Raw genomic sequence first — 25,705 nt, 5'->3', positions numbered from 1 at the left:
AAATAACCGAGTGAATTAATCACTAAATGTATATAAAGTTGTAAATGTATCTTTAAATTACTAATCGTGTTATCAGAGCCCTTCTAAGGACTATAACGTTTTCTGGTTGTATTAAATTATTATAAAACAGATTCATAGATTGATATGCTGGGCACTAGAGGAAGAGCGCAACTTCTTGAGAAGCTGATGACGATGTCGCCTCCCTGTATGTGCAAATTCTTGTAATTGTCATAAAATGTGTCAATTATATACATCAAACACGTAATGTCATTGATATGATTTTTTGTATTGATACTTTTTTTTATTCACACGTTGTTGGGTATTGCCTTCTTTCCCTTCTATCTCACCCCTAACTTGTATGTTGTATTATGGTTGTGCACAAAAAAAAGACGATAAATGTTAAACGTGTGCAAAATAGCCATTCCCTTTGAAGTAGCCCGCGTGCTCCCGGAAGTTACGCACCATAAAGTGTTTGGCGTTTGTTTTCCTGACTGACGCTGGGGTTCCTGCCGCTACTGCAATAAAAATAGATATTGTCGGCACATCTGACGCGCAACACAGGTTTGTCTCACTTGCACATTCTTGTAAATGTTTGAACACATCTAATAGCTATCAAACTTCACAATTGATTACCACTCAACTAGCTGGAGATCAATGTATAGCTTGCTTAGTACTGTGTTTATTTTTAGCAGCAAAATTGCACTGGGGTGCTCTGCAGTGCCAATGCATTGCATTGGACATAACATGCCCTTGTAATTGTAATTTCTCACACGAGGCCGCAAACTCCTCGTACATCCGATAGCCTGGTTATTGCAGGCTACGCCATTATTACTATGTTGTAAAATAAATACAATATTCATCAGCGAATCTGAAAAATCTGAACAGTACTTTTGTGGCTTGCAAGGCTGATGATGCTAAGAAAGTGGACCGACGACGCGAAGGCAGTTAGCTAGCTAACTAACGTTACTAGCCATATTAGATGTCTAGATAGCTGGCTAAACTAGTAAGCGAATGTTACTCGTAGTTTGAGAAATGTTGTGTTTGTTTATTACGTTTGTATTCATTACAGGCCGTTGACGAGTTTTGAATGAATTTGAGCACCGAGATTTGGCAAATAGATTCTGATGTTGTGCTAGGTAACTAGCTGGCTACTAGCAATGTTAGCATGTTTGCTCGCTCAGCTGAGTTATAGCTACGGTAGCTAGCTAAGCAATGGTAGACTAGCTTGCTAACAACATTTGACAGTTAGCTGAGCCTTGCGGTTTTGAGGCGTCACTCAAGCCTTGTCTGTGCTGCAAAGATGCTAGATACTAATTGCATAGCTAGCTACATGTTACATGTAACTATTATTTAGTAACCGGGGTTATTAGCTAACTAGATTAGCCTAACTAGCGTGAAATAACACGTATTTTTAAATGTGAGGATTATTATCAGTTTAAACTGAATTTCACCGTAAGAAAAAAAATCGGTTGCATTGTCATCTTTCATCAGGACAGTTTTGCGATGCCATTCGCTATTCATCAGATCTAATTGGCCTACCTGATATTATCAAACTTGGTGATTTTCAGGTTTACACATGTCATCACACATTCTGATAATATCTGGTGTGCAGTGCACTGCCACTGTGTATATTGTATGTTGTACTTGATTTAGTTGACGTATTGGCATGACTTAGGTGGGTCACCTTGCCAGATTATTTCCTTGCAAGTTGCTTCTAAATCTTTCCCTTAGATTTGACCTGGAGAGGAAAATGTGGTCTTGAGTGTCCTTCAACTTGTCCATAGTTCTGTATTTTTGTTTCTTGAAATGGATGCTCTTAAAAGGATGTCCTGCATCTTTACATGGAGATTGTGCTGCAACAATGTCAATTTGAACGGTACTTGTCCCTTATATTTGACAGCATATTAATGATGTGCATTTTCCCCCCTAAGATGGACCAGCAGGCCCAGTCCTATATGCTTGCCAGTCTGACGCGGCCCCACTCTGAGCAGCTGCTGCAAGGCCTCCAGCTGTTGCGGCAGGACCATGAGCTGTGCGACATTGTGCTGCGAGTGGGTGATGCTAAGATCCATGCCCACAAAGTGGTGCTGGCGAGCATCAGCCCCTACTTCAAGGCCATGTTCACGGGAAATCTGTCAGAGAAGGAGACCTCCGAGGTGGAGTTCCAGTGCGTTGACGAGGCTGCGCTACAAGTAAGGGTCAATGAAACTGTCAGCATTTTGAAGATTTCACTGTGTTTACTAAAAGGCACACCTTTTCCGGCTTTTTCATATCATGATTCTTTTATTTTTCCCTCCTGTAGGCCATTGTTGAGTATGCCTACACTGGCACAGTATTCATCTCACAGGAAACTGTGGAGTCCCTACTGCCAGCTGCTAACCTGCTCCAGGTCAAGCTGGTGCTGAAGGAGTGTTGCTCTTTCCTAGAGAGCCAGCTAGATGCTGGGAACTGTATAGGCATCTCCCGCTTCGCTGAGACCTATGGCTGCCATGATCTCTGCCTGGCTGCCACTAAATTCATCTGCCAGAATTTTGAAGAGGTGTGCCAGACAGAGGAGTTTTTTGAGCTGACACGTGCAGAGCTGGATGAAATAGTGTCAAACGACTGTCTGAAGGTGGTAACAGAGGAGACTGTGTTCTACGCCCTGGAGTCGTGGATCAAGTACGATGTGACTGAGCGGCAGCAGTACCTGGCTCAGCTACTGCACTGCGTCCGCCTGCCTCTCCTCAGCGTTAAGTTCCTCACCCGCCTCTACGAGGCCAACCACCTTATCCGGGATGACCACGCCTGCAAGCACCTGCTCAACGAGGCCCTCAAATACCATTTCATGCCTGAGCACCGGCTCTCTTACCAGACGGTGTTGTCTACACGGTCACGCTGTGCTCCCAAGGTGCTACTTGCTGTGGGAGGCAAGGCTGGACTCTTTGCCACCCTCGAGAGGTAATACTGAACCCCAAACAGTAGTTGAAAATTTTTTTTTGCACATGTTTCATGTGAATTGGAAATACATTTAAGAAATGTAACAAATGTTCTAATTTCTTTCTCTTGTAGCATGGAGATGTACTTCCCTCAGACGGACTCATGGATTGGGCTTGCCCCTCTTAGTGTGCCCCGCTATGAGTTTGGAGTGGCAGTGTTGGACCAGAAGGTGTATGTGGTGGGTGGCATCGCCACACACATGCGACAGGGCATTAGCTACCGGAGACATGAGAGCACAGTGGAGAGATGGGACCCTGACAGCAACACCTGGTCCACAGTGGAGCGCATGGCAGAGTGTCGCAGCACCCTGGGGGTGGTGGTCTTGGCTGGGGAGCTCTATGCCCTAGGGGGCTACGATGGCCAGTATTACCTACAGTCTGTGGAAAAATATGTCCCCAAGGTGAAGGAGTGGCAGCCTGTGGCACCCATGACCAAGTCACGCAGCTGCTTTGCCACCGCTGTGCTGGATGGCATGGTTTATGCCATCGGGGGCTATGGGCCAGCCCATATGAACAGGTATGTTTTAATGTAGTCAATCTGCGGTGGAATTATTAGATTTTTAACAGGCAGTTTTGCTCATGTGGTTCCTATATTGTTTTGAAATACTAGGCCTACTTGAAAAGCTGCCGTCAACTTCCATTTGTTCCTGCACATGACAATTCTCACATCAGAAAGGTTATTTATGGTAGACCCCACAATACCTTTTAAGGGCTTTGATTCATCCATGGAAAGGGTTTCTGTCCCCCTTTCAATCATGAGAGAGAGAAAAAAATATATTTTTAATTTCTTCAACTCTTTTTACTGTGCAGTGTGGAGCGGTATGACCCCAGCAAGGATGCCTGGGAAATGGTAGCTCCCATGGCAGACAAACGGATCAACTTTGGTGTTGGGGTCATGCTAGGGTTCATATTTGTGGTTGGGGGACACAACGGGGTATCACACCTGTCCAGCATTGAGAGGTATGACCCACACCAGAACCACTGGACAGCCTGTCGGCCCATGAATGAACCACGCACAGGTGAGTTGGGAAATTACTCAAACAAGGTTTGTTATTTTGATGCAGGGAAGTTGACCATTCAGATTGCATGGCCAGAAATAACCATTTTATAATATCGATGTTTTTCCAGGGGTTGGCTCAGCGATCGTGGACAACTACCTCTATGTGGTGGGGGGTCACTCGGGGTCATCCTACCTGAACACTGTCCAGCGGTACAACCCCATCACAGACAGCTGGCTGGACTCTAGCGGCATGATGTACTGCCGCTGTAACTTTGGCCTGACTGCTCTTTGACCAAAGGCACCCCTGGGTAGGACTCCTTAAGAGAAGAGTTGGACGAAAGGCTTTTCTTTTTTTTGTCGTTTCCCCCATTCATCGCCAGCGGGCTGAGGAGGGCGCGACACTGCCGTGGATCCCGGCAAGCGAGCTTGCTGCTGGATGAATGTGCCCGGCTGGCGACAGGGGACCACAGAGATGGCCAGAGTGAGAAGGGTCGGGTCTGGGTGGAGGAGAGGAGCGGGGCAGACCACCATGGATCTTGTCAAGAAGATGACCACTACTGCTGCTGGACCACAACGAGGACTCTGCCATTTTACAGAGGACTGTGGGAGAAAACTAACTTAATTTTTTTGTCGTATACTTTTTTATGTTTAAGCCATTATTTCTGTTTCACACTCCAGACTTTTCTTTTCCCTGCTATGAGAAGAACATGTTCCAATTTTCTGGATCCTTAAAGTTTGTGTGTGCGTGTGGCGCAGTGTCTGTATGTTTGTGAGTAGATGCATGTCAGATTAAATGATTGTTATTTTGTGTCTCTTTGTGCAGGACTAAAGCTCAGGCAAGGTGATTGGCTCACACACAGAGTTTGAAACGTCTGCATCTAAATCAGTGCTTCACAAAGAGAAATTGGAATCTTTATATATTCACTTAAAAAGGGCTGCCTTTTCTCTCTGTAAATAGTTTAAATTAAAATAAATATATAGATATGAATATATCCTCTAGTGCATTGCCTGTAAATGTTTTCTGCATTGGGTTAATAGTTGTGTGTGTGAATAAGGCTGAATCAAGGGTTGAAGGAGAGGTTAGGAAGGATAAGCAAACCCCAATGAATTCTCCTGAGAGTACCTGCCACCTGTCTGTTTCATCCTTGGAGCAATTCAGAGATCCCTATGTTACAGCTTCTATTACATCTTCCTGTGGTAGGGTCACACTTCATCCCTCTTCATAAGCATTCAAAAGTGACCGTCTCTCTTTTCACTGCTGGGTTTGTAAACTGCTAACTGGTGCTATAGTCAGGATTCTGCTTTTTTTTTTGCCTCATGGTATGAGGTTTATTTTATTTGTTCCTCTGTTATTGTTGTAGATGTTGGTTGTATACTTACAATATGTGCATCAAAATGCCCAAACTTGACAAGCCCCCATGCAATAAAACAGTGTCTTTACTTTGAGCCCCATGTTAAATTGGACTCTTTAGGCACAGTCTATCTGATGCTTTCACTCTACAGCCACAGGGATGCCATCTGTTTAGCTATGGTTTGCCTGAAACATTGTCCCTGCATTAAAAAGTAGTGGATCTGGCTATATGGCCGCCCACTATCACTGCCAGTTTCCTCACAAAGAAAGTCTGTGAGATTGTTGTGCTCTAATGGGTTAAGAACAAGCCTCTTGTATAGCATGTGAATGATCCCTACACCCTCTCCGCTTGCTTGCCACCTCTGTTGAAGCATGTGTGAGGAGCTGCATGTGACCAAGGCTTTCCTGACGAGCTCAGGGAAGAGTGCATATACACAGCCTCATGAGACATGCCAAAAAAATAACCTGCTTTCATAAGTCTGGTGTAACTTTCCCACCTCCAGACAGCTACAAATAGCTTTCCCCTGTGTGCCAGAATCAAAAGGGTTATTTTCACTGCTAATGCATGGTACGTGTGACATACCGCCCTTCTGTCATATGGAGGGGTGGATGCGGTGTTGTCTCTGTCAAGGGAAATTGTCACTGTCACAAACTCTTCGGCCCTCTGAGAGACAAGGGCATGGAGACAGAGCTCAAAGTGCCCCAATGGGTTAGAAGGCTGCAGCTGAGTCTGGGTGTTGTAGCTCTGGGTCACTAAAGGGCAGGTAACATGAGGCAATGGAGAGCGCTAATGTGATGTGTAAACCTCAATAGTCCCTGTTGTTGGTCCAGAATGAAAGATGAAAGAGTAGTTTCCTTGTATTGTACATTATAGTTGTTTGCACATGTGGAAAACTTAAACAGAGCTCAGCATTGCACTTACCAAACTATTTGATACATAGTGTAATTTCAATTTGTACATAGGCCTCGATTTAGGGTAATGGCATTTAGACAATGCAATATTGTTTTCGGTGGATACCATTTTTGCTTTGAATTTTGCTTCCTTAAAAGCCAAGGCGTCTCATATTGCTGTGATGTTATCACAAGTGGCATGTCTGTTCACATGTTGTTTATACTGTCTGATGAAAGACCACCATCATCCAAACCTTTTGCTTTCCTCATCCCACTTCGCATTGTGTGCTCTTGTCTTTGGGGACATTCCCATGTTGTGCCTGTCAGTTCACATGTACTAGGAAACGTTTGCAGACAGAATCAATTGCATTGTGTACTCCAGTAAAAATACCAGTTATTGTTTAGCATTTTTCACAAGTAATGTAAGATTGGCACAAGACTGACGGTGTATGGGTCTTGCTCTAAGCCATTTTTATATTGTCTGTCTCACCAGAGAGCAGCCTTGCAGTTACAGTACTGCAGTTTTGTGTGTTCTTCCATTTAACACACAGTTGTGGTTACAAATGACAGTATACTTTAGCTCTTACCCTCAAACTTTACCTTGGATTTAAGCAATGATAAGATCAAGTGCAGTCCCCCTAAACAAACATCTTAAGACTGTTTAGTCTTGCTCTAGCAATAAGAGGCTGAGTACGAGCTTGTCCAAACAAGCATGTGAGTTCTTCACTTGACGACTCTTTCAAAATAATTTATTTTTGGTTGAGTCTTAGGGGTAGTTAAATTGGATTTAAAGGTGATTTTATTTCAAAAACAAGTTGTGTCATGGTTAGAACGTCTGCTGCTGTGTTTTTTCATCCTGGAATAGTGGGCTTTACCATTTCACACTGGAAACATCTCCAGCTATCTGTGATTTCTTCATGTTTTTTTAAAGACGCTATTGTTTAGTTGTCATGGGATGGAAGTAAATGGTGAGCCATTTTAACCTGCATGACTGTACAGCTCCTATTCGAATGCAGACTTTATCTACATAACTTTGAATTGATTCTGTAATTTCTTCAGATTTTATTTGTTTTGAATAATGTGAATGCAAATCCAACATAGCAAAAAAGCAATTGGTGAAATTTTACATCCTTGGGAGATCCTAAGATAACTTAAGACAAACAGTGTATTTCCTGGATGAATAAACGGCCATTTCATATAGTTAAAAATGAATTTTTTTTTATTTTTTTTTTACATTTGCCATTTTCATTGAATATTTCTTCCATTTAGATTGTTGCAATTCTTTCCTTTTGTGTTGTGTACTTTTAACTCTTGATGTTAGGTAAATTAGGTATTTGTCTGTCCACAACAGGCTGGGACGATGAGGCTGAACATCAGAACAGTGAAAGTCACGCAGGCGTGATTGTCTGCAGATGCCATCCATTGTCAAGCATTTGTGTTACTAGCATGTATAGAGAGATGTTATCCTTGTGGGGATATTGAAGACCACATTAATTTTAGGGATGTATTTATACTGACTTATTTACTGCGTTGGAGGGAAAACTCTTGGTCATAGGTGGATTCTGAAAACGTGAAACTGCAAAATGAAAGGATGTATAAATGTGTGAAGTTAGCTTAGTGGTTAAGAGCTTAGTGGTAGCTTAGTGGTTAAGAGCGTTGTGCCAGTAACCGAAAGGTCGCTGGTTCTAATCCCCGAGCCGACTAGGTGAAAAAATCTGTCGATGTGCCCTTGAGCAAGGCACTTAACCCTAATTGCTCCTGTAAGTCACTCTGGATAAGAGCGTCTGCTAAATGACAAAAATGTAAATTCATTTACTTATTTATTATGGCCTAACCATGTCTTGTTCGGCCACCACGCTCACCAAAGTGCTTGTTTTACTAAAGAATGCAGAGGGAGTACTAACATCAAACATGGAAAAGATTAAGGTCACTACTGTCTCGTGTCTAGAAAAAAATATATTGAAACCGATGTCAATGTTAGCCAAATGACCATTGCTTCTTTTACATTTCCCATGAGTGTGACTGAAGGTGATAATCTTGAATTGTATATCCTGTGGATTATTACTGGAACTACAAGAACCTTGCTGTAGAAGCAGTATTTTCCCCACATTTTATCATGCTTTGAACATTTTAGCCAGTTTATTTATGTGGTGCGGTCGTACCCTGTTAAAATTAATAAATGCCTGCCTTAAAAGGTACGCTTTGTTCTTGTCTCTAGTTTCTTAGTTCTATGTACAACAAACCAACATACAAACGCTAGAATATAAAAAATATTTGTATTGCTTTTTTAAAAAGACTTCAATGACTGCATAGAAAAAATTAACTAAAACACCATTCAATACATGAACACAAGGATTGTTGCTCGAAGACAGTTTCGTTATGTAGTTCCAACAGATTAAATTGTACACTGATAAATTGGCAGAGGTTCTATGCTTAACATTACATTTTGCATATGAAGCCTGTGATGAGCAGTAATGTTATTTCCAAATGATCAAATGCATTAAAAAAATCACATTTGTATACTAATATTTACTAAAGGTTTGACATCTTGTTTAGATTGGATGTAATGTACCTTGTTATTGAATTGTGCAGAATAAATTGAATGCAGGGTATTATATGCTACTATGAAAGTCAAGCACTCAAGAAGCACTTCTGTCACTGTGCGGGGGTACTTGTAAGTACAAGTAATTACTTACATTTAAGACAGAACTGATATTTTGTCCAATGATACATTTTATATGACAATTTATACAATAATTATTTGAGCATGTATTCATTTTAAACACAAGTTAATGCAGTGTGACTTTCACATCCACCAAGTTGAAGCCCAATGGACATCTTAAAACAAGCAAGTAAATCAAGGATAATGATTGAATTTCCACAAAATGCAAAGCAATACTCTGTTTTTAAACGACAATGGAAAATAGTACAAAAAAGCACCAGTTTGATCTGAGGTCAGGGCAAATATGCACAAATGGATTGTAGTAGATGAGTCCTGTAGAATCTCTCTGATGCTTCACTAGTCTAGCCTATACCCTGTTGACAATTCTACGTCAAAGTTTAATTAGCCAAATTTGCTTCTCTGAAAGTGCAGCCATCCCACCCAAGACAACAAAATGCAAACTTTACCTCAGCTTTTTTTTTTTTGTTGCAGTAAAGCTATTTAAGGTTGAGTTGATTCTTCAATAATATGCATACCTGCCCAGAACTATTATAGTCCATGCATATATTCTTGGATTCCAAGCATGCCCAAAGAGAAGATGCACTTATCATTTTGCACAGTGAGCGTTTGAGGCAACAGTCAGGCAAAATGGAGCACATCATTCCAAAAAGTCATCTCAAAGTATAAAACAAAACAAAAAGTCATAAAAAGTTTGGAAATGTGGTATAAGCATTTTCAAACTAGATAAAAGATTCATAAAATATGATTAGGTGATAAAAGTATCTGGTAAGAGCTCACTGAGGGATGGAAGACAAACATCATGAGCCAAATGTAAGGTAACTTGGATTCTCTTTTCTGTGAATGAAGGGCAATAAACAGGAAGGTGTTAGTGTAGATGTGCAATTTTCAAAAGATGCCTTCCTATTAGTGCTGTCTAGTGTCTACCTCCTTCATTCTGTGTCCCTTCTGAACCATGGTGACACAATTGGGGTCAATTCCTTTTCAATTCAAGTAAATTCAGGAGAATTTCTATTCGTCCTGAAATTATGGAATGAAAAATAGAACTGACCCCATCCCTGCTTGGTTACATTAGTGCATCTCATTTGTCTGAGGCGCGGATGTAGACAAGGGAAGAGAGCAGCAGGAGTTCAGGGGGCTTGTTTAACAGGATCAGGTTGTCGCTCCTCAGCCCGTCATAGTGCATCCAGTAGCCGTCTATCTGGAAGGCTGCGGAGTAGTGATGCTCTTCCTTGTTGAAGAGTGTGGCGCCCTCCAGTGAGTACCTATGGAAAAGCAGGGAGTTACAATTTGATGTTTCTGCATGTTAAAGACCATTCTCAGTTACCAGAAAAAGCTTAAAGAAATCAGTGCAAATCGCAAAGTACAGGCAAGTAGGTTACTGTTTAAACAAAATAAAAACATATCGCCAATCAATTACATTTAACATCCAGGGAGAAAAATAAACAGCAACTAAGACAATGAGGCTGGGATATGAGTCCTCCTGCTCTACATTTACATTTACATTTAAGTCATTTAGCAGACGCTCTTATCCAGAGCGACTTACAGTTAGTGCATACATTATTTTATCGAACCCACAACCCTGGCGTTGCAAACGCCATGCTCTACCAACTGAGCTACATCCCCTGCCGGCCAAATCCCTCCCCTACCCTGGACGACGCTGGGCCAATTGTGCGCGCCGCCCCATGGGTCTCCCGGTCGCGGCCAGCTACGACAGAGCCTGGATGATTTCTTTACCTGTGTTGGGACAGGGCCAGATGGTAGGGAACATAGGACAGCTCCTCAGACTTCCAAAGCTGCATGTTGAGAATGACAAAAGGAGGTGGTCCATGGCAGAAGACCCTCTGAGAGAACTCCCTCAACCCATTACACCTGAAGAACAGAAAGCAAAATCAGTCAGCATCATAGAAAGAACAGATAAGAAAATATGGTGATTCAACATTAAGTCTCTGGGGAGATTTGGACAGCCACTGTCAATCAATTAACAATATAATAATACTCTTGGATTAAAAGCTCATGATCTGTAACACCAGTGCAGTCGGAAAGTATTCAGACCCTTTCTCCACATTTTGTTACGTTACAGCCTTATTCTAAAATGGATTAAATTATTTTTCCCCCTCATCAATTGAAACAATACCCCATAATGACAAAGCAAGAACAGGTTTTTAGAAATGTTTGCAAGAAAAACCTACTAAAACAGAAATACCTTATTTACATACGTATTCAGACCCTTTGCTATGAGACTCGAAATTGAGCTCAGGTTTCATCCTGTTTCCATTGATCATCCTTGATGATTCTACAACTTGATTGGAGTCCACCTGTGGTAAATTCAATTGATTGGACATTATTTGCAAAGGCACACACCTGTCTATATAAGGTTCCACAGTTGACAGTGCATGCCAGAGCAAAAACCAAGCCATGAGGTCGAAGGAATTGTCCGTAGAGCTCCGAGACAGGATTGTGTCGAGGCACAGATCTGGGGAAGGGTCCCAAAAAATGTCTGCAGCATTGAAGGTCCCCAAGAACACAGTGGCCTCCATCATTCTTAAATGGAAGTAGTTTGGAACCACCAAGACTCTTCCTACTGCCCTGCCAAACTGAGCAAGCAGGGGAGAAGGGCCTTGGTCAGGGAGGTGACCAAGAACCCGATGGTCACTCTGACAGAGCTCCACAGTTCCTCTGTGGAGATGGGAGAACCTTCCAGAGGGACAACCATCTCTGCAGCACTCACCCAATCAGGCCATTATGGTAGAGTGGCCAGATGGAAGCCACTCCTCAGTAAAAGGCACATGACAGCCCGCTTGGAGTTTGCCAAAAGGCACCTAAAGGACTCTCAGACCATGAGAAACAAGATTATCTGGTCTGATGAAACCAATATTGAACTCTTTGGCCTGAATGCCAAGCGTCACGTCTGGAGGAAACCTGGCACCATCCCTATGGTGAAGCATGGTGGTGGCAGCATCATGCTGTGGGGATGTTTTTCAGCGGCAGGGACTGGGAGACAAGTCAGGATCGAGGCAAAGATGAAAGGAGCAAAGTACAGATATATCCTTAATGAAAACCTGCCCCAGAGCACTCAGGACCTCAGACTGGGGCAAAAGTTAACCTTCCAACAGGACAATGACCCAGGTTAACCTTCCAAGAGGACAATGACCCAGGTCTCTGAATGTCTTTGAGTGGCCCAGCCAGAGCCCGGACTTGAACTCGATCGAACATCTCTGGAGAGACCTGAAAATAGCTGTACAGCGACGCTCCCCATCCAACCTGACAGAGCTTGAGAGGATCTACAGAGAAGAATGGGAGAAACTCTCCAAATACAGGTGTGCCAACCTTGTAGTGTTATACCCAAGAAGACACAAGGCTGTAATCTCTGCAAAAGGTGCTTCAACAAAGTACTGAGTAAAGAGTCTGAATACTTATGTAAATGTGATTTCATTTTATTTATATATATATATATATATATAAATAAAAATTAGCAAATATTTCTAAAAACCTGTTTTTGCTTTGTCATTATGGGGTAGTGTATAGATTGATGAGGGGAAAAAAAACAATTTAATCAATTTTAGAATAAGGCTGTAACGTAACAAAATGTGGAAAAAGTGAAGGGGTCTGAATACTTTCTGAATACACTATAATGTATACCGTATATGTAGGAGTATATTTTAATGTGTACTGTGTATATCAAACAATATTTATGTAATGTAATACTGTGTATAAAAGCACCATGTATGTAAAAATGTATGAATGATGTATATGTAACAGAATAGCTGTACAAAACTCAAATGTAAAACAAAGTTACTTTTGTCCTCCGGAGAGGAGCCAATATATATCTTTTTTTTTTTTTTACATTATGTCTCTCACCCCAGTTCTTTGCAGAGAATGATCTTGGGACAGAAGAACTCATCCACTGCTGACTGAATGGGATCTCTAGGGGGCAGCTCATGAGGAGGACTGGGAGGGAAGAAAAAGGGTAAGAAGGCTGACTCTGAACACCATGTAGTTAAACCAAATATACACAGAGTGTACAAAACATTAAGGACACCTGCTCTTTCCATGACAGACTGACCAGGTGAATTCAGGTAAACGCTATGATCCCTTATTGATGTCACTTGTTAAATCCACTTCAAAATCAGTGTTGATGAAGGGGATGAGACGGGTTAAAGAATGATTTTTAAGCCTTGAGACATAGATTGTGTATGTGAGCCATTCAGAGGGTGAAATGGCAAGACAAAACATGTAAGTGCCTTTGAACGGGATATGGTAGTAGGTGCCAGGCGCACCGGTTTATGTCAAAAACTGCAACGCTGCTAGGTTTTTCAAGCCCAACAGTTTCCCATGTGTATCAAGAATGATCCACCACCCAAAGGACATCCAGCCAACTTGACACAACTGTCGGAAGCATTGGAGTCAACATAGGCTGTGGATGCTCTCGACACCTTGTAGAGTCCATGCCTCAACGAATTGAGGCTGTTCTGAGGGTAAAGGCGAGGGGCAAAAATTAGCTATCTAACCAACAATTGTCACAGTGTATTTGAGAGACAAGTGCTCATTGTGCAAATGTATTTGTTTTCAATAAACATTGGAGACGAAATATATAGTTTACATGTTGTCAACAATCTAAACCAACCCTGTCCGTTTTGCCCAATAGTTGCGCACGCGTTGGTTTTGTTACTAAAAAACCAACCCGCCTATACCAACCAACCCGTCTATGGTCCTCTGTAGCTCAGCTGGTAGAGCACCGCGCTTGTAACGCCAAGGTAGTGGGTTCGATCCCCGGGACCACCCATACACAAAAAAATGTATGCACGCATGACTGTAAGTCGCTTTGGATAAAAGCGTCTGCTAAATGGCATATTATTATTATTATACTCTCCCACTGCTGGCCACTGGGCTTCCTATCCTCACCATATTTGGTGGGGAGTGGAAATGCCAACCAGATGCTTCAGATTTATACATTGAGTGATAAACTCTATCCACCACCAGTATCAGGCTACATACATGTACTGTATTTACACTAACCTAATTAATCCACGTAATCTCCAAACTGAAAGAAAGACTTAACATAGTGGTTAGGATTTGGTAATAGGTACAGTATAATCCACGGTCTACATGCAGCCCACCATGGGTAAACATGACTTTATAAGGCTCTGGCAGAGACTGGACCAGAGCTGTTTCTAAACCAACCACACTTCATCATTTCATACTGTGACCCATTAGACAGCTGGACCTTATTTTAGTCAAGCAGCGTGTCAAGGGGGAGAAATAAAAGCCTCTTGAAGACAGAGGTGTAGACCAGCAAAGCAAGCAGAAGAATTGAAGAATTAGCAAAGCAAGCAATAGAGACAAGGAAGGTCCTCCCATTTTAACTCATAGCTTTTTAGTTACCTTATTTACAGTGAATCACTATCGGTTTTCATACAAATGAAGGATTACTGGTCTCTGAGCAGAAGCTCAACCAGCTCTGGGAGATATAGTGCAGACTTTGGCTTATAGCCTTTGCCTCTCTTACTTGATGTTGATGGTTTTCTGTATGAACTCCTGGAAACGAGCAGGACAGCTCCAGTTGGTGCACAGACTCTCCTGCATGGTAGACATCATTGTCTCCAAGTTCTTGGTGAAGTTCTCATGTTCGTTACCAAATAGGTCGATCTCCAATGCTGCATGGTGGATCACTGAGCGGTACTGCCTCTTGGACATCCTGTCCCAGATCCACAGCATCTTAACGGTGGTGTAGTCATAGGAGTCCATCAGGTAGAGGAAATGCTCCACAAACTGCCTGCCCAGGAATACGCCCACCTCCCGGGGAAAGCTCTGGTTGTCTCTCAGAATGACATAAAGAATCATGAGGAACCCATCGATGGTGCAGGTGTTCTTTAGGCTTATCTTAACATACAGAGGGGTGCATGAGATGGCCTTCCTCCCTGCCCTGATGGTGTAGACGCCCCCCCATGGGAGCACAGGCCTCCAAAAGGAACGGTCCTCTTCATCATTGTTGTTGATGGATGCACGGATCTCCTCAAACAATGTCTTGGTCCTAGGGAAACAACATTACATTTACATTTTAGTCATTTAGCAGACGCTCTTATCCAGAGCGACTTACAGTTAGTGAGTGCATATATTTTTTATACTGGCCCCCCGTGGGAATCGAACCCACAACCCTGGCGTTGCAAACGTCATGCTCTACCAACTGAGCTACACGGGACCTGAAGGTATATGTTATCATTCGCTCTCGGTTGAAGTTGCCCTTAAAGGATAAGTTCTTTTTTACAACCAAAAATAAATATGTAAATGGCATGTCATAGAGGATCCAAAACACCTTTTCACGTTTTAGAGAAACTTACCCCAAACAGCAAATCACTCCCTCATCCTTGTGTAGTATGGGGGCCCTGAAGGAATATGAACAAAATCTCCAAAAACACCCCAAAACGTCTTTTTAGAGACAGCAAAGCTGTCAGTATAGTCATGCAGGTCTTTAGATGTACACATGAAGTTGTCATTCAGAACTTGATCCGCAATGTTATATTCCCTTTTGCACGACTCGAGCAGTCTGTAACTGTTCCATTTTTCGTGTAGCCTGCTGCTGCAGGTAACTACCAAAATAAAGGAAACACCAACATATAGTATCTTAATAGCGCATTGGGCCACCACGAGCTGCCAGAACAGCTTCAATGCGCCTTGGAACGGATTCTACAAGTGTCTGGAACTTCCTGTGTGGAAGCACCGCATGCTTTCAATATACACTACATGGCCAAAAGTAGGTGGACACCTGCTCATCGAACATCTCATTCCAAAATCATTGACATTAATATGGAGTTGGTCCCCCCTTTGCTGCTATAACAGCCTCCACTCTTCTGGGAAGGTTATCCACTAGATGTTGGAACATTGCTGCGGAGACTTGCTTCCATTCACGAGAGCATTAGTGAGGTTGGGCACTGGTGATTAGGCCTATGGGGTCGATGTGGTTGAGGTAGGGGCTCTTTGCAGGCCAGTCAAGTTCTTCCACACTGTTGCCACAAAGTCGGAAGCACAGAATCGTCTAGAATGTCATTGTATGCTGTAGCGTTAATATTTCCCTTCACTGGAACTAAGGGGCCTAGTCCGAACCATGAAAAACAGCCCCAGACCATTATTCCTCCTCCACCAAACTTTACAGTTGGCACTATGCATTGGGGCAGGTAGCGTTTTCCTGGCATCTGCCAAACCCAGATAAATCCGTCGGACTGCCATATGGTAAAGCATGATTCATCACTCCAGAGAACACATTCCCACTGCTCTAGAGTGCTACGAGCTTCAGGACTCGGCGGTCCAGTTCTGTGAGCTTGTGTGGCCTACCACTTCGCGGCTGAGCCGTTGTTGCTCCTAGACGTTGCCTCTTCACAATAACAGCACTTAAAGATGACCGGGGCAGCTCTAGAAGGGCAGAAATTTGATGAACTGACTTGTTGGAAAGGTGGCATCCTATGACGGTGCCACGTTTAAAGTCACTGAGCTCTTCAGTACGGGCCATTCTACTGCCAATGTTTGTCTATGGAGATTGCATGGTTGTGTGCTCGGGTTTATACACCAGTCAGTAACGGGTGTGGCTGAAAAGGCCGAATCCACAAATTTGAAGGGGTGTCCACATACTTTGTATCCCTCATTTAAGTGTTTATTTTAATTGAGCAGTTACCTGCAAAATGGATGGAGAGGTATCGCTCGAGTCGCAACAAAATGGAATATAACGTTGCGGCTAAAGTTTGGAATGACACAATTTAACGTGTACAACATCTAAAGACCTGCATCACTGTACTGACAGCTTTGCCGTTTCTAAAAGGATGTATTTGGAGCCTTTGTTCATGTTTTTCAGGGCCCCCATACTACAAAAGGATGAGGAAGTGATTTGCTGTTTGCGCTAAGTTAAAACATGTGAAATCACAAAAAGGTGTCTGGACCCTTCTATAACATCCTATTTACATAAAAAATAGAGATTTGGTTTATACATACTTAACCTTTAAGAACAGTTCTAGGATCAGCTTATATCCTCAAATCCTTACCTTCATCTTCCTTATGATTAATAAGAGTTTTCCTGCATGGGATTGGTGAAGGAAGGTATTCATAATTTACTAAATGCCTAAATAATTAAGCTACGTATGAGTGTGCATGGCAATACATCCCTCATACCAGTGGTCATCCTATCTTGTAGCAAGCCAACTGTCGGATCTGACGATGACATGCACATTTGCAATGCAAACCCTGGTAGCTTGCTACATAATGAATATATTAAAAAATATGATACGTGTTCAGTCAGTATCATTTGATAAATCGAATTGAAGACTAACATGGCAGCTAGCTATAATTAATGCTCTCTTGTATGTAGCTTCGATACAACCAAGATACTTTTGACATTCAAGTTGCAACACACACACACACAGGGGTGTAATCATCCCAAACCGTTTAAAACGCAACTAAAACGAGAGTTTCTATTGGATAAATGCAGGTAGGTCCCTCCCCGTTTCGTTCGCTTCCGTTTAAGTAACGTTTTGCAACAGAATCGGGGTTTGACTAGATGGGTTACATCTTTTTTTCAGATTTGACATTTAAGCAGCAGGTTAGGAGGATTTACGCAGAATTTACGCAGCAGGTTTGGAGAATTTACACAGCAGGTTTTAAGAATTAGTTTAAAATTAGTGAAAGGGTTAGCTAAAATACACACAAAATAAATCTACTTTTGACGTTAATTTGACAAAAGCTGTATCCCTTCTAGCCATGACCACATAACCAGCGTAATGAATACGCCCCTGGTATACACCAGCTGCTAGTAGACGTTAGCTTAGCAGACCATCTAACGTTAATAGCTAGCTATCTCCATTGTAACTAGTGAAGTCTTCAAAACCCACGTGTTGGTGCATTTAAGTGTGGATGCAATATTGCAAAATGTTGAAGTCGGATTATCTACTAATGTTTTCCAAGGGATTTATTGGTTGGTTTGTCTAGCTAACTAGATCACATGCAAATTAGCTAGTTCGCTTAGCAGCAACTAGCTAGCTAGCAAACGTTAGTAACGTTACCTTTCAATTTGCAGACTCTCTTCGGTACTCGAAATCAGGGTTTTGAGGTCTTCTGTGTCGGTCAAAATGCAGAATTTGCTCTCCATCGTTCTCTGTATTTCTTCATGTCTTAATTCAGGCCAACAGCCACAAATCCTTCTCTATAACCCTCGAGAAAGCTTGGCACTCAGCAAGCTTAAAAACATACTGAGCAACGTCAAGTTACGCCCATTGCTTCGCGTGGCCACGCCTATAAACATTGGTTGGTTTACGCCCTTCAGCGCTTTCTTTCAGCAATTCAATGCTGCCACCTGCTGGCTAAGACATTTTGTCTTTCCATGACATTTTCCTTCCATAGACATGCCTCTTCCTCTTGTGGGGGCGCGCAGGGGTGTAAAGCATATTACGTCTTCTTATTGGTTGTAGTGGATTTGCATGATTTTAAGACTCGTGATTGGTCAATAGTTCCTGCCCTCAACTGAGACTGTTCTCTGACAGGTTGATAGCATTTGATAGCCATACAGTTTACTCCACCCACTAGTAGCTACGTGTTTAGTTACGTGTGTTTATATTCTCAGAAGTTTTTATGGCTATATCGAGACATTTTACAAGCATTATTGATTTGAGCTACTCTGGCACGGTATATGTTACAACACTAGCGCTACAAGTAATCAGAATCAAAACGCAAACCTAGGGAAGAAGATAACTAGCTAACTGTGTTTAGGGGACGAGCTGGTTTAGCCCAACGATGTCAGCCCAAATCATTAGTGGAAAAGAAGTTTCGGCGTAAGTGTAAATTTTCTGTACATTTTTTAAGCAATTTGTTGGACGTTTTGTAACTTTGCTCGCTAGCACACATTTCTAGTGCAGAGATATAAAGCACCATGTTGATTTTGTATAAACTACCGTTATCTTTAGGAACATTGCTTCCTCGAAGCAGGCTGGTTTTGTCACAGATCTCTAACGTTCTGTTGCAGTCAATATAACTATAATCTGTGTTGCAGGCATTGTGTCAGTGTTTGGATCGGTAACAGCCACGTGCATCAAGCATGGTCTGGCAATCTAGTCTCGGGATGTTCTGTAGAATCTCAACCCGATATATGGCAAACATCAAACAAAGTTGGAACAGATTTTTAAAAAACATGAGAAATCCATTTTTCATGAAGTTCTAAATTCAACAGTATCCATTTTGGTGATATCCACGTGAACGCCCCTCCAACTGGTAATTATTAGTGGGAACGTAGTCCTATAATGCTGCGTTCATAACCAAGTGGTAAGGTGGAAATGATCCGTTCTGAAGTTGTAAATGCCAGTTGGATGCGTTCACGTGCTTTGAACACGTTGAGAAACGCTGATTGTCTAATGACCAACAAGCTGCGTCAACCATAAACTGGAAGTACAGCCAGCATTCTTGTAAACCCCATTATAATAGATTGCTTTTTATAAATAATGTTTTGTTCCATTTAACTGCCGAGAATGATGTTATCAATTTTTGATAGATTAGTATCCCACTAGTAATTACCAGTTGGAGGGGCGTTCACATGGACTATTCCCAGTCATATGTGGTAAATACCACCTTCCCACTTGGTTATGAATGCAGGGTAAGTCTCAGGTAAAGTAGATGGAAACAATATTGCAATAGTTTTTGCAGCTTCACTGGAATATTGTGAAAACATTCTGGGCGAAGTTGATACCAGGAACTAGAATGTTTCATTCTATTTTTATTAGGGCTGGGCGATATGGCCAAAATATAATGTGGCTGTATAAAAAAAAAAAAAAGAAAAAAAAAAAGGTTGGTATTTGACAGTATTTTATGTTTTTGAATCATACAAGTTCTAAATTTGCTTTAAGAGTAGTGCGTGACCCTAGGATGGCAACACACACATTGAGGGATTTCAATGGGTCTTTTCTCCATTCTGATTGTTTTATACTGATCAATTCAACTAAAAATAACTTTCAGCATTTTCATCGATTTCTACATTTCCTGCACTCATTTGAGATCATTCTCACACTGCCACGTAGGGCTGCACGATATGAGCAAACAATCTTTATTTTTAACCAAATGTTGCAATTGTGATTTAGAGCAAAACACTTTGGTGAACTGTTGGAATCATGGAAATATAATGATTATTCTAATTCTAAAGTTAGAATATAATAGTGGGCACTTTGAATACGGTGTTGTTTGACATGACAATGAATGAAAATGCCAGGGAGGAGTTACTGTGACAGGGTAGGAACCAAAGTGTTGATAAGTGATTCCTAGGGGACCCTATAAGCTTTGGCTACATTGAATGTTTTCTCTTAGCTACTTCATGTAGCTAACATATTCTTGCTTTGTGTATTCCTCTTTGATTTAGAAGATACTGTTGCACAAACATGCTGATTTAGGTCTAAATCATCACTGGTATTATCAGGCTGTATAGCTAATTACGTTTGCTCTGACTCTACATTTGTTAGCTAGCAATTACCATTAGTGTCTATCAATTAGTGACTAACAAGATTTAGGCCCAATTTGCTAAGAAAATACAAATTAGCTTATTTGCAGATGTAAGAAACTCAAATTAATAGTGTAATTATGGAACGCTAGTGGATTTATATTAAGAAGCAAAGTGAAAACAGCATTGTTGTCATCAACACAGTTGCATGTGATGCATTGACCATGCAGACTGAAAGCAAGTGTCAAAGGTCGAGGAACAAGAAATGCACTCCTTGAGTGACGGGGCGGGGCTAGGTCTGTGTGGAAAGCGGCAAGGAGAGAGAAAGAGAACGAAGAGAGATTACTAAAGTAGCGAATTAAACTATATAAATGGACGTTACGCATAAAGTATCACATTTAATAAACCAAACAGTCAAATACTGTTATAGAAGTAAAAACCCCAACCGTTCCGTGCATCAATACTGGTATATTGTAAAATATGGTATACCTACCGCCCAGCACTAATTTTTATGGTGGCTACATTATTCCCAACCTTGATACAGTATTGTGTAATGGAATGTGGCCTTTGACCAATTATTTTATTAATGTGAATATTGAGTTTCAGTGGATGGATAGCTCGGACAACAGTGATATGCTTTATTAATTTGATAGGCTAAATTGTATGTAATCCAAGACTTACCTATATTAGATTTCAATTGATTTCGTCTGGTAGATTAATTTGTAATGTCCAAAAAACATAGAACAAGTTACGGCAAAGTTTCTCATCTTTGCCATATTTGTTTCCCAATAGTGTTTTGAACAGGGCCCGGTTTCCCAAAGGCATCTTAAGGCTAAATTCATCATTAGAACCATAAGATCCTATAGTTCTAACAAATTTAGCCGTAAGATGCTTTTGGGAAACCGGCCCAGTTCAGTTTTGAACATTTTAAAGTCCAGTTTCACTTCATACTCACATGACTGACTATGTCGTTTAATCAAGAGTATTTTAGGTGACAACCTGACTTTTGATATATGAAGGGACTTTCATTCAGCAACTCATGCTTGTCACAAGACTCGACTGCCCGTGGCCTCCTAACTGTGTACCTCACATTACCCATTAGTCAGTTAGGCCTTTTTCAAGCTGAATGACCCAAAACCACATATTCTTCAATTTACATCCCTTTCTTCAATAAGTTCAGTTGTGCTGTTCATTACCTGAATAATTTCAGAAGTAACATTAAAGCAGTGCTGTTGTTATCTGTGGACTAGGCTGTTGCAGAGTAGCTGCAAAGGAACTACTACACTGTGGCCTTGATCAGAGTACAACACTGTTGTTTGATGGTCTTCCATGGCCAGTGTTGACCAATAAAGGATTAGATAACTCCCTTATGCTGATACAATATAGACTAGTGTTGCCACCACTGTTTATGTGCAACATTTCTAGAGAACCCTTAGAATTGTCACGGTCTGAGACCTGAGGGTTGTTGAGTCATCATATCTATTGTTGACTGCTTCAGCAAAATGTTAGTTGGTTTAATTGTGTCAGCCTTTTGTATCAATGAGTGAGAGAGAAAGCATAGTGTCCTATATAGTTAGCCTATGCTTTGTAACAGTTTGGTTATAAAACAAGTTGAGCCTAGCACGGTAGAAGTTATGTTATAGGAATATTTCACAGTAATAGCCTAACTATTAGGCTATAAACAAATGGTCATTAAAATGGTGGATACAAACTGGTGTTAACTGTACTGGTTCCATGGTGGAAAAAGACTTGTAAAAAGTGTAACGCAAGGTTAATCACAGACATGCAGCCGTTTCTCTCTGTAGGCAATAGTATTCACATGTGACACTCGTTACTTTATATTTTACACTTGTGTTGCGCAAATGTCTTTAAAAATGCCTATTGTGTAAAAACACTGTTCTGAGCAGTAGCCAATGTTGAAATATGTCTTAAGGGCCTACCTTGATTATTGGGCATTCTCAATTGTGTGCAAACAAAATCATTGATTTATCAATAGTAGTTGAACAAACCAACTTTTAACCTGTCTGCAAGCAAATGAATCTTGCAATCATGAGTGAGTTTAAGCACTTTTGTTAGTCTTTTTGTATATTAGTCATTGTGCATAGTTGTATGGTTTGTTAAACTTTGAAATCAATGTTTTTCGTTTGGCATATATTTTAAAGTGAAAAATCAGTCTCAGTGTAGTTCTGTTACCATGGAATTGCCCTGTAACAATCTAGCCACCTAGCAAAAAGTTATAGAGTTGTCACATCGTACATTGCTGTCTCTCCCACGCTAAAATGGCCAACTACACCCAAGGTTGCCTGTGGTTTGAGTCCCTACGTGCCGTTAGGGCTCCTTCCCAGCATTGCATTCCTGGGGGTGCTCTCTTCCATACCCCTGTAGTTGTCTCTCAGCTGGTAGTCATGCTACATCTCACCTCTTGGACGCTCCAAGGTGCTATGTAGACGTTTGGAGGGTGGAGGTCCATGGCTTCAGAGGTCTCTGGATACACCACGTCCCTGTAGGACAAACCAGGTTCTAACCCTGAATAACTGTCCCCCTGCTTTCTCCCTGTGAGATTGACCGTAGCTCCTTTTGTGTCCACAGGCAGGTGAGGGAGAGGCTGAAGAAGGATGTGGAGCAGATGAAGACGCAGGACCCTAATTTTCGACCAGGTCTGGTTGTGTTACAGGTAATTGCAAGAGTGTTGTAAGGGCTCTTGATTCTGATTCTTCCCATGTAGTGCATTTTCCCATGGCCTGTTTCCTTAATGGTCAATGGGTAGGGTTTTGTATCATTTTGAGAGTCACTAATTTGTGCTGCATGCTAAAATGGATACAGAATATAGCCTGGGGTCATATTTTTCCTCAGTCAGATTCAGAACCACTGACTCAGAGTGGAGAGGATCATTTATTCCATTCCTATACTTTGTCTGTTATATGGCACTAGTTCAATTATGAAACATTATGTATTAATTAACTAACACTGGTTATTCACTCATTGACTAGTTTGTAAAAGCATTATTGGATCAAACAAAGACTACACATTTTGCTGTGCACTTTTCAGGTGGGGGACAGAGATGATTCAAACCTCTACATCAGCATGAAGCTGAAAGCAGCAGCTGAGGTAAATAACAGAATGTTTGATGTGATCATTCCTGTTTCATACATATTCCAAATTGTTCTCTGTTCAGTTCTTAAAGGGATACTTCGGGATTTTGGCAATGAGACCCTTTATCTACTTCCCCAGATACCATAGCTAGCAGATACCATAGCTAGCAGATACCATAGACTTCCAGTCATTGAGCTAATGCTAGTTAGCATTGGCTCGCAAAACGACCTCTAACTTCCTTCATACTGGACGCAGAGACATAAAAATGGTATCGACGAGTTCATCTGACTCTGGGGAAGTAGATAAAGGGCTAATTGCTAAAATCCCAAAGTATCCCTTTTTAACTCAGTTTTTCTTGTGCCTACTGTAGATTGGAATTAATGCCACACACCTGAGGCTCCCCAAGACTGCCACAGAGGATGAGGTGAGGAGGGATCCTGAGGGGGTTGACTTCACAGCTTGCATAGCGTTTCTGCCTGGTGGTCCTTGCAGGCCTCTTTCTGTCACTCTGTTTGTCTCAGTCATTCTCTCTCTATAGCTTTCTTTCCCTCCCACTCTCTTTTACACACCCCGTCACTCTTTAGGTGCTGCACAGCATTATGGAGGTGAATGAGAATTCTGCTATCCATGGCCTCATCGTTCAGCTGCCTCTGGACTCCATCCACAAAATAGATACTGAGAAGGTGACCAACGTTGTGGCCCCAGAGAAGGATGTGGATGGGTGAGCCCTGAGATGTTTCAACATGTTTGATGCTTTGTGTGACCAGTTTACTGTCATCAAAGACCGCTCTCAAAAAACAATCAAACCGTGATAAACTTCTCTCAAAAACGGTTAGAATTTTTCTAGTGACACTCAGGCAAATAATTCCCACACAATAGCTTGGCTTCCATCCAATTGGCGACAGATTTTCATGTGAATATTCAAAAGTCTGTATGAAGAAACTATGCACACTTTCCCACCAGTGGTGTTTCCACCAAACTGACTTGTTGCAGATAAAAATGTGTGTGTGATGTAGTGCACCCAAAATGTATTTTTCGCATGTTTTCATGTACTGAATAACAATCTAAAGTTCAATGTGTTTCCAACGCATTTTCAACTCTACCGATTTATAGTTTTGTCACAAACCTATTGCGTTAAATAGCAAATGTGCCTACTCTGGTCTTCACATGTGCGCTCTAGCCAACAGTTCGTAGATGCAGTGTGGGTAGGCTTGTCTACATTATGAGATTATTATGGATAAGAGCAAGAAGTTCATAACTTATTTCATCTGTAGCCTAATGAACTGCATGGTTTCCCGAGTCGTAGTGGGAGGACCACACACCATATCATTGCATGACTCCCAAGTTTACTGCGATATGATGGTTTTTATATCAATATTTGCGCATAATGGTATTTCCACCGCCATTTCTCGCATTATTAATTTTACAGACACGGAAAGATCCCACCATGTCGGACAAACAAATGAACTGTCGGCATTGATAAAATTGTACCGAGACAGCTGTGATGGAAACAGGAAGTAGTGATTATTTATTTTTGTTACAAATCTGGTATGACTGTACACGCATAAAAACTGTGAATGGAAACGTGGTTAGTGAAACCATTTTGCCATTCTGGAAGTGTTCTAGTTGCATTTGTGTAGTGTAAGCCATGTTTATCTTGTGTTTATTGGACAGTGATGCTGATGCAGGCTGTGTGTTTGGAGGATGCAGACCTTTTGTCTTGGTGTTTAGGAAGCTCCATTAATCTCTCACTCCTCTAATTGATTCAGATTGTTCTCTGGACTTACTGAGAGACCAGTAAAGGAGCTTCTGCACTGCACTTAGCTGGGCCTGTTAAAAAGACAGGGCCTGAATTACAACCAGTGAACTAATGATGAGGACATTGATATATGTCGTCATCTCAAAAGAGTAATGATTTTTTCTGAGGGTACTAATCATGCATAGCTTGCTTGCTGGGGAGATAATGATGGAATGGGGAAACGAAAGAAGGCATTATAGGAAATACAATGTACCATCAGAAGGAGTAGTGTGTGTATGTATGTGTATATATATATAATTACGTGAAAGTATGACTAACTCTTAGTGGTTAGAAACCGAATGGCGGATGCTCATAATCAGTGTACTCTGTGTGTGTGTGTTCCCAGTCTGACCAGTATAAATGCAGGGAAACTGTCCCGGGGGGACCTGGGTGACTGTTTCATCCCCTGTACTCCTAACGGCTGCATGGAGCTCATCAGACAGACTGGTGGGT

General features: G+C 41.6%; 3 protein-coding genes across 4 annotated transcripts in view; 2 read left to right on the top strand and 1 right to left on the bottom strand.

The window, feature by feature from the left end:
- The first annotated feature begins 477 nt into the window (after positions 1-477).
- Positions 478-7,904, top strand: LOC121539217 (kelch-like protein 28). Its single transcript, XM_041847549.2, has 6 exons — positions 478-561; positions 1,932-2,192; positions 2,303-2,940; positions 3,052-3,495; positions 3,789-3,997; positions 4,107-7,904. Exons 2-6 carry the CDS (start codon positions 1,932-1,934, stop codon positions 4,268-4,270), a joined length of 1,716 nt encoding a protein of 571 aa, XP_041703483.1. The 5' UTR covers positions 478-561; the 3' UTR covers positions 4,271-7,904.
- Positions 7,905-8,477: 573 nt separating this feature from the next.
- On the bottom strand, positions 8,478-18,132 carry LOC121539220 (uncharacterized protein C14orf28 homolog). Its single transcript, XM_041847552.2, has 5 exons — positions 17,948-18,132; positions 14,410-14,934; positions 12,762-12,851; positions 10,638-10,772; positions 8,478-10,165 (listed from the first exon to the last, which is right to left on the bottom strand). The coding sequence occupies exons 1-5, from the start codon at positions 18,031-18,033 to the stop codon at positions 9,982-9,984; spliced, it is 1,020 nt and encodes a 339-aa protein (XP_041703486.1). The 5' UTR covers positions 18,034-18,132; the 3' UTR covers positions 8,478-9,981.
- The window catches only part of LOC121539218 (C-1-tetrahydrofolate synthase, cytoplasmic), a 23,233-nt gene continuing 14,974 nt past the window's right edge, over positions 17,447-25,705 (top strand). Inside the window, exons 1-6 of one of the 2 annotated variants that reach the window (XM_041847551.2) lie at positions 17,447-17,520; positions 22,951-23,035; positions 23,410-23,469; positions 23,825-23,878; positions 24,039-24,175; positions 25,599-25,699. In XM_041847551.2, the coding sequence (XP_041703485.1) occupies positions 22,988-23,035; positions 23,410-23,469; positions 23,825-23,878; positions 24,039-24,175; positions 25,599-25,699 (400 nt within the window). In that variant the 5' untranslated portion in view covers positions 17,447-17,520; positions 22,951-22,987. Of the gene's footprint in view, positions 17,521-18,458; positions 18,713-22,950; positions 23,036-23,409; positions 23,470-23,824; positions 23,879-24,038; positions 24,176-25,598; positions 25,700-25,705 lie in introns of those variants that run through there. The other variant, XM_041847550.2, reaches the window with a different exon arrangement.

The sequence above is a fragment of the Coregonus clupeaformis genome, chromosome 25, assembly GCF_020615455.1.
Source record: "Coregonus clupeaformis isolate EN_2021a chromosome 25, ASM2061545v1, whole genome shotgun sequence".
Lineage (NCBI taxonomy): Eukaryota > Metazoa > Chordata > Actinopteri > Salmoniformes > Salmonidae > Coregonus > Coregonus clupeaformis.
The sequence above is the reverse complement of the archived record's forward strand: the minus strand, read 5'-3'. Positions and strand labels throughout refer to the sequence as shown.

Coding starts and splice junctions, on each gene's coding strand:
- LOC121539220 (XM_041847552.2), bottom strand. CDS start 18,033: ATGGAGAGCAAATTCTGCATTTTGACCGACACAGAAGACCTCAAAACC. Junction 14,935..17,947: donor GAGAGTCTGCAAATTGAAAG/GTAACGTTACTA, acceptor TTGTTTCCCTAG/GACCAAGACATTGTTTGAGG. Junction 12,852..14,409: donor CAGAAAACCATCAACATCAA/GTAAGAGAGGCA, acceptor CTTCCCTCCCAG/TCCTCCTCATGAGCTGCCCC.
- LOC121539217 (XM_041847549.2), top strand. CDS start 1,932: ATGGACCAGCAGGCCCAGTCCTATATGCTTGCCAGTCTGACGCGGCCC. Junction 2,193..2,302: donor TTGACGAGGCTGCGCTACAA/GTAAGGGTCAAT, acceptor TCCCTCCTGTAG/GCCATTGTTGAGTATGCCTA. Junction 3,998..4,106: donor CATGAATGAACCACGCACAG/GTGAGTTGGGAA, acceptor ATGTTTTTCCAG/GGGTTGGCTCAGCGATCGTG.